This window comes from Lissotriton vulgaris, chromosome 2_1 (assembly GCF_964263255.1).
Source record: "Lissotriton vulgaris chromosome 2_1, aLisVul1.2, whole genome shotgun sequence".
Classification (NCBI taxonomy): domain Eukaryota; kingdom Metazoa; phylum Chordata; class Amphibia; order Caudata; family Salamandridae; genus Lissotriton; species Lissotriton vulgaris.
This window is the reverse complement of record NC_141687.1, coordinates 1,782,170,294-1,782,183,375: the sequence shown is the minus strand read 5'-3', so window position 1 is coordinate 1,782,183,375 and position 13,082 is coordinate 1,782,170,294. Positions and strand designations below refer to the sequence as shown.

General features: G+C 45.8%; 1 protein-coding gene across 1 annotated transcript in view; it reads left to right on the top strand.

Moving 5' to 3' along the window:
• LOC147733269 (sperm-specific sodium:proton exchanger-like) overlaps positions 1-13,082 on the top strand; it is a 7,973,824-nt gene that overhangs the window by 1,831,647 nt on the left and 6,129,095 nt on the right. The window contains exon 8 of the mRNA XM_086956195.1: positions 10,123-10,266. Coding sequence (XP_086812321.1) covers positions 10,123-10,266 — 144 coding nt within the window. The remainder of the gene's footprint in view (positions 1-10,122; positions 10,267-13,082) is intronic.

Below are 13,082 nucleotides of genomic sequence, written 5' to 3'. Positions count from 1 at the left end.
GGCATGCAGATGGGGGAGGGGACGCGCCCCCAAATTTATGTCTTGGATATTGATTATGACTCCATGGCAAGGCCAGCTGCATACAAATGTGGAGCTGCTGCCACCCAAGTTCGGCCCAAAGGACGTCTGGGGGCCACTCACATCCTATCTCCTTAGGCACCAAAGGGTCTGGGGAAACTGGGGGCACTCCAGCCGGGGACACCTATGTTGCCCACTAACTTTGTAAGGCTATGACCCCACGCACATTACCGCAGATTGGGAAAGGCCCGTGTGGACTGACTGCGCCGGAAGTGTCACCTCATACACTGGAGTGATTGGGACTGGATAGAGGGGGCAAACCAGCTGTGAGGAGACATCAGTATAACACGGCTGTGTTGACCTGACGCCCCGCGCTACACAAGTCTTGCATATTATAACAACTGTTCCACTGTTATTACCTGAACTGATATTTGCTGTCATAGGACACCTTGGTACAATGCATGCTTTCATTATGTAATGGGAGGGGGGGGAGGGGGGAGTTGTTCCCTAATCTTGGTTTCTATTTTTGCAAATGAACATCAGCGTGTGCGGGAAGGTGCCTTTTTGCTCACATGATTACCTGACATTGTATTGGACGTACTTATTGCACTGATGTACCGTACCTTTTTTCCATTATAAAGGTTTTGAAAAAAAAAAAAAAAATAGACTTTGAACTCTGAACTGAGGTCATGTGACCAAGAGCTGGATAGCTCGAAAAGCGTCTTTTTGCACTAAATCAATAAAATACCTTTTGACAGAAAAAAAAAGTTAAAGATAAAATAGAACATGGGTTTCTCCACAAGAGAGGGGCGATTGTCGTTTTCTCTAGGTTAGCCTGACTGTGTTCAGCACAGGCCGCATTAGCTTTGCACAGGCTACTATATAAACAAGTTTACGCTTAGAGAAACACTCTCCTATCAAACTTAACAATTCCAACATGACCGCAATTTGGTATAACTCCAATTTAAAAGTAGAAAACAGCCTAATTATCTGGTAAGGCTGGTCCCAGAAAGATACTAACTTATCCAAGACTTATATAGGGACTCATCGCCTAAGCCAGCCTCCAAGCTACAAACTGAGAAGGGCCTAACCAACATAGATTTGTACAAATTCTTGAAACTCCAAATGTCTAAACACCCTAGAAGTCTAGTAGACCCCTCCCTGCCCATCAAATTGTCACAGCTCCTCAAAACCAGCCTCCCAGTGTCCAACATATATAAACGGCTCCTATCCAAACGCTGTAAGAGCCTTAAAGTCTACAAAAAGAAATGGGAAGCAGAACCCAACTCCACAACTATCGAATTTAACTGGGAACGCATACATATGACTCATTTTAGGAACAAAGTCTCCCCCATACTCTCTCAAACAAAGTACATCATCATAAACAAAGCCACTGGACTCCAGATAAACTTCACACGCTTAACCCCATTACAACGCCCTTATGCTGGAACATTGAATACCACAAACAAGACCTCCCACATATGTTTTTTTACTGTCCGATTTTACAATCATTCTGGAATAAGATTTATGAATACATTACATACACTCTACACATCCAATCAAATAGATTATTCTCATATATCTTGCTAGAATACTTATACCCACAAATAAGGCATGACAATAAACAAGACTTCCTAGACTTAATGATCATCTTAGCATGCAAAATAATAATCTTGGGCAATTGGAAGAATTTCAAACAAGTTGACTTTAAGATGTGTCAGGAATGGCTAACATTCCTGAAAGGTGCCGATAACACTGTCCTACAGCTCTCCACACAGCGCTCAAATCACAGAAAAATTTGGAAAGCCATGGACTCTTCCTCCTACATTTATAAACCTCTGTGATTTCCCCTGTGAATCAACCTCTTCAGGGACATACACCACCCAATACAACACATTTAACTTGAATATATACCACAGATGTCTCTCTCACATACCCATGAAATCATACAATGAGCCATTGGTTTTATTTTACTTTAATAAATCATTCCATTACTGTTGCATAGCAGCCCTTTCATTAAGCAGAGGGAACTGAGTCACGCTCATCCTAAAGGTGAGCTATTTTTTTGAAATTCATGCTATTCAATATATCATTGTCTTTATGACTCTCTTTGCTGTATAAGGAATGCTTAACATACAGTTTAATATCAACCTACCACAGAACGACTAAGGCCGTTGTAAATACCCGCCTGCTTCTCTCACAAACGACTTCTCTTACAAATACCCGCCTGCTTCTCTTACAAACTATTTCAATTACTTTCTGTTTAGCTTTTGTGTTACTTATGTTCACTGTCTCTTGCTTTTTGTATCACTTTTTTCAAAAGTTACAATAAAAACTATTTGAAATCAAAACATTTTTTTTTTATATCCCAGAATTCACTGGGTCTCAGGAGGCAGTCCCTGCAGCATGGCAGCAGCACACCTGTGTTGGCGCTATAAAGAATGTTCCAGTCTCCCGCAGTGCGGGTTTCACCAACTTGGAGCGGTCTTGCTAAGGACTCTATATTGTTTTATTTCTCATCTTTTCCTGCTGCCTTTACATTTTGCATTACCCGGTAACTCGATTCCTCTGTCTATATGTCGGAGCCGAACACTACCTTGCACATCGCTGGCTGAGCCCTCTTAATGTGTGGATACCTGCTCCCGAAGGTTTGACTGTGTGAACGAAACTGACATTATTATCTAGTACACAGTCGCTAATCCTGGGAGCTTAGCAATTTAGAACCCCTGCTATAACTATAGTAAATGTTTGTGATCTAAGCTCTAAGTATATTCTCATTGTGGTTAGAAACTAGAAACGGCTTTGTTGTGAAACACCTTTGAGGGAGTCCCCCTCTCAAAGTAGTTCTCCAGAAAGACATCCTCAGAGTCTCGACCAACACCGACAAAACTCTCACCACCGCCGAGCACATGCACTTCCAGATCCACACCGATCCCAACACGACCCTCAGAGGAACACTCGTCTCCAGACCACCCGGACCCCAACCACAGTTCAGGGACACGATCGCTGACCTAGTCAGCAGCCACGCCCTCGCCTCCACAAACTACATCCTCCTCGGGGACCTGAACTTTCACCTCGAGAACAACGACGCCAACTCCACCGCTCTGATCGACAACCTTGGACTCAAACAGCCCGTGACGACACCCACCCACGCCACTGGACACACACTTGACCCCATCTTCTCCTCAAGCCCCCACGTCTCCTTCAACCACACCACCGAACCCCAGTGGACTGACCAAAGATGCGTCCACTTCACCTTCAGGAATCCCACCACAAACCGCACCCAACAACTGCCACGCCACTGCTGGGGCAAGTTCACCAAGGACCAACTGACCACCACACTCGCCCTGAGACCACCCGCCGACCCCATCGACACCGACACCGCTGCTACCAACCTCAAACAGTGGATCAAAGACTGCGCCAACACCCTCACCCATCTCAAGACCTCCACCACAAACCACACCAACAAGAAAGCCGCCTGGTTCACCGAAGACCTCCGAACTTCCAAGCACACCTGTCGAAAACTTGAGAAGATATGGCTCAGCGACCAAGCACCAGAAAGCCACACAGCCCACAAGAACGACACCCGCAGGCACCACCAACTCATCAGGACCACCAAGAGGACCGCTTTCAAGGACCACCTCGACAACAACACACACAACACCAAAGAGCTCTTCAGTATCGTAAAAGAACTCTCCAACCCCAGCTTAAACACCAACGACATTCCACCATCACAAGACCTGTGTGACTCACTGGCCACCTTCTTTTACTGCAAGATCACCGACATCCACGACAGCTTCAACTCCCACACCCCAGCACCCACCGCCGAGACCACCACCCCTGCGAGCACCACTCGCACCAGCCGCCTGACCACCTGGTCCAACGTCAGCGACGAAGACACCATCAAAACCATGAACTCCATCCACTCCGGATCCCCATCCGACCCTTGCCCTCACCACGTGTTCAACAAAGACAGCTCAACCATCGTGCCCCACCTCCGGAAAACAATCAACATCTCCTTCCAGACAGCAACCTTCCCGGAAAGCTGGAAGCACGCCGAGATCAACGCCCTTCTAAAGAAACCCAAGACGGACCCCAAGGACCTCAAGAACTTATGGCCCATCTCCCTGCTCCCGTTTCCGGCAAAAGTAACGGAGAAGATTGTCAACAAACAGCTAATCCGCTACCTCAAAGAAAGCAACATCCTGGACCCCTCCCAATTCGTCTTCCGCAGCAACCACAGCACCGAGACGCCCTCATCGCCGCCACCGACGACATCAGGATCCTGATGGACAAAGGAGAAACAGCCGCCCTCCTCCTCCTGGAACCTATCAGCAGCCTTTGACACGGTCTGCCACCGCATCCTATCAGCACGCCTTCATAACACCGGAATCCAAGGAAAGGCCCTGGCCTAGACCACATCCTTCCTCTCCGGCAGACCCCAGAGCGTCCGCCTCCCACCCTTCCGCTCTAAAACCACCGAGATCATCTGCGGAGTCCCACAGGGATTCTCCCTCAGCCCGATGCTGTTCAATATCTACATGGCACCCCTCTCCCACGTCGCACAACAAGATAACCTCAACCTCATCTCCTACGCCGACGACACCCAGATGATCATTTCCCTCACCGAAGACCCCCACATCACCAAAGCCACCCTCCACAGCGGAATGAAGGCCATCAGTGAATGGATGAAGGACAGCAGACTGAAGCTAAACTCAGACAGGACGGAGGTCCTCATCCTCGGGCCCACCTCATCAGCCTGGGACGACTCCTAGTGGCCCACCGACCACGCACGCAACCTGTGGGTCATCCTCGACTCCACCCTCTCCATGACAAAGCAAGCCAATGCCGTCTCGGCATCCTGCTTCAACACCCTCCGAATGCTCCGCAGGATCTTCAAATGGATCCCCCCTGACACAAGAAAAACTGTCACCCAGGCCCTCGTCACCAGCAGACTCGACTGCGGGAATGCCCTCTACTCAGGCACGACAACCAAGCTCCTGAGACGACTACAACGAATCCAGAATGCCCCGGCACGACTGATCCTCAACATCCCCTAACACAGCCACATCACAGCCCACCTGGGAGGCCTGCACTGGTTTCCAGTCAACAAGAGAATCACCTTCAAACTCCTCCTCCACGCACACAAAACCCTTCACAACGATGGACCAGCATACCTCAATGACCGACTCAGCTTCTACACCCCCACCCGCTGCCTCCGCTCCACCACCCTCGCCCTCACCACAGTTCCCCATATCCAGAAGACCACCGCTGGTGGCAGATCCTTCTCCTACCTCGCCGCCAAGACATGGAACACACTCCTTAACAACCTACGACAGACCCGGGACCTTCTGGCCTTCAGAAGATTTCTCAAGACCTGGCTCTTCAAACAGTAGCAGCTCCCCCCACCCCTAGCACCTTGAGAACCTCACGGGTATGTAGTGCGCTTTATAAATGCATTGATTGATTAATTGATTGAGTTCTTCCCAGTGCGGTAGCAATAATGGGTGTGACATGGGTAAGTGGAAGGAATCAGATAAAACAGCAGGGGTTGAATGTGTACGTAACGCATCTAGGCACTTTTAGACTCTGAGTGAAATAGATGACCTGATAGATGAGGTCGAAGTCCTGCTGTCCACTAATGACCCAGGAATTAACATAGGGACAAAGAGGAAAGGTACAACCCCAAAAGACTATTAGCTTTGAAAAAACTCAACTGGCTGTAGACCAGGGGTATAAGGAAAAAATCTCTGGCATCTCGACTTCTCATTTAGACCTGCAAGCGGTTATTACTATTTACCTACTTAATCAGGCACCCTCTTCACGTCTAATCCAAAGTGCGATAAGCCATGAGGTGAATGTTTATTGTTCAAAAAGATTTGCTGCTCTGGTAGATCTGGAAAGGGGGACAGGTCCTTGCCAGCTATTCCTTCAGCCCTCAATAGTGAATGATCATTGAAGCAGTGTCCCCAAGTCAAATCCACATACTAAGGTGAGAAATTGATAGCTTAAAGAGGATTTTGGAAAAGTTGCCTATAGTCCTCATCGAGAAAATGGATAAATGATCAGACATAGTAACTAATTTAACCAATCCCGCTATTGTAACGAGAAAATGAGGCTGCCCAGTCCTATACCAAGCAAAAGGTTATTCCCAACACAAGGTACCACAGAGACATGTTAAGTACTCAATCTAAGACCCTACATTTGAGATCACAAAACCTAACAGGTAATCATAGGGTGAGTAGGAATGCAAATGGGGAAAAGTATAGGTCCAATAGCAGTGGCGCATTCGATAAACCTGCATTCCGTGGCCATATACACGATGTTCCATACAGAACTCTGATTAATACTCTCCCTATCACCTCTAAGCGTTTTGATATTTATTTTCTAAATGTGCCCAAACTCCTGCAAGGTGCTTATGAATGTTCGGACTCAAGAATCAACAACCCACTGGCTGAGACATGTGAGGGGCTGTAGATTGATTGCTAATTAGGAAAGACATACTACAGCCCTCACATATCAGCTCAGGGCACAGCACATGTGACAGCATAGGTCTCAAACTTAAGTCTAGCACTTTAGCATATGAGTTAATATCATTAGAGTTAAGGTTTAGGCTCATTAAAATATGTTATATATAATATACCCATAGCCAACCAGCAACCAGCGTCCCCATTCCCTGCACCACCTAAAATATCTGAGTGCCCCCAGTCTTTGGCTCCTATAACGGAGTCATCTAATCTTTCACAGATTTCCTGACGTCAAAAATGTCAAGGGGGTCTTGCTCAGAGAATATTAAAGCCAAAGAATCAAATTAAATTGACCCATGAGAACTAGCTCAATAGGGCGTGCAGCTCTAGCAGATCTATCTAAAAAGGTGCCCTTGGCAAAGCCCCGTGGCGCCTTCCTTCATTAAGGCTTATTGGATGTGACAACGAGATGAGAGATGCATTTCTTAGTGAAATAATTGAATAAAGGGGCTCGCTCACGACTATAGACTTTATTCTCCTGTCAAATAGTCACCACGGCGATGCCCGAGAAACCAGGAGAGAGGAGCTGGCTATGAGCGATCACTACCCTATTAGTGCGAAAATATATTCCCCCATTAGTGGAAATAAGTCTGGGAGCACTACAGGAAATCTCTATTCACATTCCATATCACTCTCGTCGAGAAACGGTTATACTTTAAAGTGGGCAAAAATTGATACATCCAAGTTTCTCGAAAATTTGATCAACTTTGACCCTGATTTATTCCAGACTTGTCTAGAATATCCTCCCAACCCACAGGAAATTATCAGTGCTTTTGACCAAATTGCGTCACAAATTAGGAAAAACTTGTATAGAAAACACAATAAAAGTAATGGGACAAAAAGCCCTGGATGGTTTGATCGTGAATGTTCAAGTACACACAATACCCTAAAGACTACTCTTAACAAACACCCAAAAAATCAGACGGAAATAAGATTAGCCCGTGCAGCTTATAAACAGGCAATTAAAAACAGGAAAAAGGAACTGAAATCTGCAGCCTGGGAAGCTTTGGTAAAAGCAAGTATCCTAAGAGACAATACGGCCTTTTGGAGAGAGGTCAACGCCCCTTTTTTCATTGATAGGTCAACTGACCTCATAGAAATTGCCATCCAAGAGGAAGTCTGGATAAATCACTTTACAGAATTGTATAAACTAGATGAACAGATTGAGCCACCCCACCCTGACATTCACCAAACTGAGAGTAACGAGATACAAAGAAATTGTACAGAGTCGTTTCCACTTACCATCTCTTTCAATTATGCAGAAGTGGAACTGGCCATTCTTGAAAGTTCTAATGCTAAAGCCCCTGGGCCGGACGGAATACCAATAGATTTATTTAAAGATAACATCAATCTGTGGGCACCAATTGTCACAAATGTCCTTAACTCTTATGCCCACACAGGATTCCCTGAAACCTGGCAAGAAGCCATCATAATACCAATCTTTAAAAAAGGGGAAAGAATGGACCCAAAATGTTACAGACCCATTTCTTTGCTGGACTCCATGATGAAGGTGGCGGGGAGAGTCCTGCTGAATCAACTACAGATATGGGCTCAGGCAAACAACACCTTATCCAAATTTCAATATGGATTTGTCTCTGGCCTTGGGACAGTGGAACAATGCCTCAACTTAGCTTTGATTACCGATAAATATGTGACGGCAAAAGGGTGTAATTTATATATGACCTTCGTGGACTTAAGCTCTGCTTTTGACTGCCTTAACCACTCTATACTGTGGTCTACCCTTACCGCCATGGGAGTTGATCCCAATATACTTGTTTTCATAAAAGAATTGTATCGTGGAGCTGGGGCCAAGGTTCGTTACGGCAAGGATGGAAGTTGCACGAGCAAATTTCCCATTAAAAAGGGGGTTAGACAGGGTTGCATCCTCGCCCCTTTTCTTTTTAATTTATATATAAACAGCGTCGCCGACTGCCTCGCGAATTTGGACGTTGATTACCCTAAAATAAAAGGCCTGGCAGTCCCAATTCTCTTATATGCGGACGACGCCGTTATCATGTCAGGGACACAATTAGGGCTACAAAAAGCACTGTCAGCCTTCTCAACATTCATGGGCGAGAGAGGACTAAAGATTAACGTAAGTAAAACCTTTACCATGTGTTGTAGTAAAAAGAAGAACACTTCATGCAACACGTTCATTAACGCATCCAAGATCTCTCTCACAAAAACTTCTACTTACTTGGGCATACTCTTTAATAGCAAAGGGTCATGGAAAAATGCTATTCAAACCCGTAACTTGGCTTTCATTAGACAAATTGGAGCCCTAAAGAAATTTGCCACAAAATTAGGTGGGAAACCGGTAGGGATCTTGTTGGATATATTTGCAGCTAAGTGTATTTCCACTGCAACATATGGGGCTGGAATCTGGGGTCTGGCGGACTGTGGAGAGATACAAACCAGCGAGAATGCATTTTTGAAATACCTGCTGGCTGTGCCACGATCAATTTCCACCACAGTCTGCCACAACGAGCTTGCCCGTGTACATATCTCGGACACAATTAAAACCGCTCCAATTCTTTTATGGCACAAAATATGGACCTCGGAAAAAACTGTGCTAAACCGAGATGTGATCAAGGACTGCATGGCCTTAAGTGACTCAAGAAAAATATCCTGGCTCGCCTACGTGCGGAAATTCCTAACATCTTTGGATTTAGCCGATTTATATGCCAACCCGACCCTATGCACAACCATTCTAAAAAAGGACCTTAAGGCCCGTTGTTTAGGCTTACTTGAAGACAGGCGCTCTTATATTGAAGGTAACAAACTATCGATTGCCCACCACAAGCTCCTACTTCATGATGTTGGCATTCCATCCTATCTTTCTCCGCATATTCCAACCTACACGAGAATGCTGCTTACAAGGATGAGGACAGAGTGCTTCTACCGTCTATTAACATTTCCCACCACTAATGACTGGTCCACTAATCTGGTGGTCTGTCCTTGTGACAATACCTCTAAGCAATCCAATATCCACGTCCTTTTATTCTGCAAATATTACGATTGGGGTAGAAAGAAGCATCTCCTACCACTTTTGAAACAATGGGGTCTAAGACAGTGCAGACCAGCCCTACTCAAGCTCTATATGCTCGAAGATGAACATACCATTACTGTAGCTGCTAGTTTTTTGAAATTTGCAGTAAGGTGTAGAGCATCTATGAATTGACTGTCCTCTGAATCTGATATATCTTTTTTAAAAAATTTCAAAGTCTTTTCTTATCGCTTATGTTTATTTTAATATTTGGTCTGAGCTAAATTCTTTTTTATTATGCTGTATTAAAATGTGCTTTTATGATTTTCCTTGTTAAAATCGAATAAAGCTATTTTTGAATTGAATTGAATTGAATTGAATAAACAGATACATTGGAACCCTGAAAGATTATTGTGGAAGTGCAATCCTTCCTATAACGTAGGTGGTGTCATTTCCATCTGTTTATAATAATATTCTAACTGTCATTGTGACACTATTTTTTCTTTTATTAATGTGTCCATAGGATTGTATGACACTATCTGTATATTAACATAAAATGAACAAAATTAAATCAGATTTTTCTTTCTACAGGTTTTGGGACTTGCTGTCTTATTTATGTATTGTTATGATATTTTCAATTGTTGGATATGAAATAGCAGACGAATCCAGAAAATTTTTAGACGCTACAGTGATATTTAGTATTTTCACATTATATATTGCATTGGTGGCCATAAGGTAAGTTCTGTTTTAAAAATGAAAATGTAACACATTTAGGAATTTGAAAACTTGTGTAACCAAATCTATTTTAACGGGCATCATAATCGCATGTTTTTCTTGGTGGAATGTTGTATATTCATGATAGTAAGCAGTTTTTTCCTTCAGTTGAATGACTGCAGTGTCATCCCAATCCCAGACTCCAAGTCTGAATAATGTGCTTCTTTCTTGAACCAAACATCTTTGAAGCCAATTAGGTTCCTAGCCATACTGCTTCCTTAGGCATCACACCTATTTGATTGTCCTAATGTTTCAAACCTTTTGAAAAACGAACATGACATCATGGATCCCCTAGATCGCTTTTGAAAACAAAAATGTCTTATAAGAAACTGATGGCAGTGTAGTTCCACAATCCAGCATTCACCTGAATTTTGGTACTATGTTTTAACAGAAAACATAAAGGCATATTTTTCTTGGTGGAATGCTTTAAATGTATGAGAGTGAGTTATTATTATTCTTGCTTCAGTTCACTTACTTAAGTGTTATCCCAATCCAAATCCCAGGCTCGAAGTTTGGCAAATATGCTTCTTTCTCTTTACAAAAATCTAGTAAATTGCCTAGGTTTTTCAAATCCATACTGCTTCCTTGGCCATCACAGCTATTTGATTGTCCTTATATTTCAAACTTTTTGAAAAACGAGCCTGTCATCATGGATTTCTCTAGATTACTTTTCAAAATGATAATATATCTTTTAAAAAAATTGTTGGCCGTGTAGTTTCGCAGTCCAGCATTCATCTTGGTTTTAGTACCATGTTCCGCTTTAGATCTAAGGTGCAACATTTAGACATACTTATGAGCACTGCCTGAGCAGGAGTTTTCATTTAGGGTTAATGGAAAAAACGTCTCTTTGTTAGCCTGCAATACTGGCATCCCCACATACATTTCAAACAGATCTTGGGGGTCTTTTATAATGTTAGGCGGATCACCACGGCCCGAATGGCGGTGGTGATCTGCCCAACATTATCTCCCGCCCGCCTCCCATTTCCCCCTGTCATATTATGATGGCGGGGGAAGATAGTCCTGTGCTTTTCGACCAGGTGGAAAAGGGTTGAATATGGCAGTGGTGTCTGCAAGACACCGCCATCCATATTACTATGCAGGCAGGAAGCAGCCTTTACGTGGTAGCATTGCCGCCACGGAAAGGCATGCAGTGTGCGCAGTTGGGGGCCCATTGCGGGACCCCTGGATGTTGGGAGGTGCACATGGGGTGTATCTACAGTTCCCCCCTGTATTTGCATGCACAACGTGAAGCATTGGAAACCTTGTATATATTTCACAAATATGTCACTAATTTCCTAGGTTCCATTTTTCATTGGGACACCTCTCACTATGAGGCCCATTAGGATCACGGGCAGATTGCCACTGCCCGCATGGCGGTGGCGATCCGCCCGATATCCTTCCCTGCCCACCACCTATTACCACCGCCATATTACTATGGGGGAGGGACCGTGGCAGACGGAAAGACCGTCCGCTGCTTTTCTGCCCGGTCAACAAGTTGACGGGGCGGAAAAGAGTTTAATTTGGTGGCGGTGTCTGTTAGACACCGCCAGCCATATTTGGATTGGGGTGTAAACATGCCTTTCCGTGGCGGCAATTTTGCTTGCTGGAGCCTGTTGCGGGCCCCCATGGACTCTGGGGGGTGAGGGTGCACATGGGGGGGTCAGTTCCATGCACAACATGGCAGGCACCGCGGTGTGCCTGCCATGTTGAGCATGGAAGTGCCTGCCATGCCTTCCTGGCATTGTGCCGAGTGCACCGCCCACCAAGATGACAGGAATGCAGGATGTGGCCGCCACTGTGGCAAACGCATCCTAATAGGCCCCACGGGACCCCCGCCCTTATGGCGGGCGGTCCAAGTTCCCAATTGGATGGCGGGCAGACAAAGTCCACCCGCCATCCTAATGACCCCCTATATGTTCAGGAACGTGAGGGGAACTGCTGCCAGGGGGTACCGCCACTTGGGCCTGTGTGCTGGACCCTGCACCCAACTAAAGCCCCTCTACTGTCCACAGGGCTAGTGGAAGCCACTGCAGGAGTACAGGCTGCTGTACAGGAGGAATGCCACGCTACAGTGAAGGATGGTGAAAGCCTACCACCCTGTCCTAATGAGTACCCACTGACTGCTGACCTTGCCCAGTTGTGCCTGCTGCTATATTGAATTGGCCTGTGCCCTGCTGCCTGCTTCCTAGCGCCTCAGTAGGGCTATCTATTATTGCCGTGTAGAGGAGCGCTGCATCTGTGCTGGCCAGAAGAAGAGGAGCGTGGGCACCTTACCCTACATGGCCAAGAGGTGAGGAGCTGAGGCCTAATCACTGTATTAAGAGGACTGTCCCTCAAAAGCGCTGTGCTGCAGAAGTTCTGCTTGGCCTAAAGGAACTGTCTGATTGTGAAGCGCTGCGGGAGCCTACCCTGTGTCATTGCCGCCTCTGAACCCTTTGAAAGCGCTGCAGGAACCTACCCCGCATTTTGGTGTGCTTTTGGCCAATTGATGCTGGCGGGTGCCTACCGCGCTTATTGCCGCATATTAATGCCCCCTTTCGGTGGTGCCTACCCTGCTTCATGAATAGTTGATAAGCGTGTGCTGCAAAGTGGTGCTTTGAACTCCGCTAGTGCCTACTCAGCACAGGCGTGAAAGAAAAATCACTGCCGCAACCCAGGATCAACCAAGGGCCGCCGCGCTGCCTGCGGCGACCCGGAAGAGGAAGGAGCTGCACCGGAAGTTAGGAGGGGCTGCCATCAGCTGGTGGGAGCCCATGCCTTTGCTGATTCAATAACCG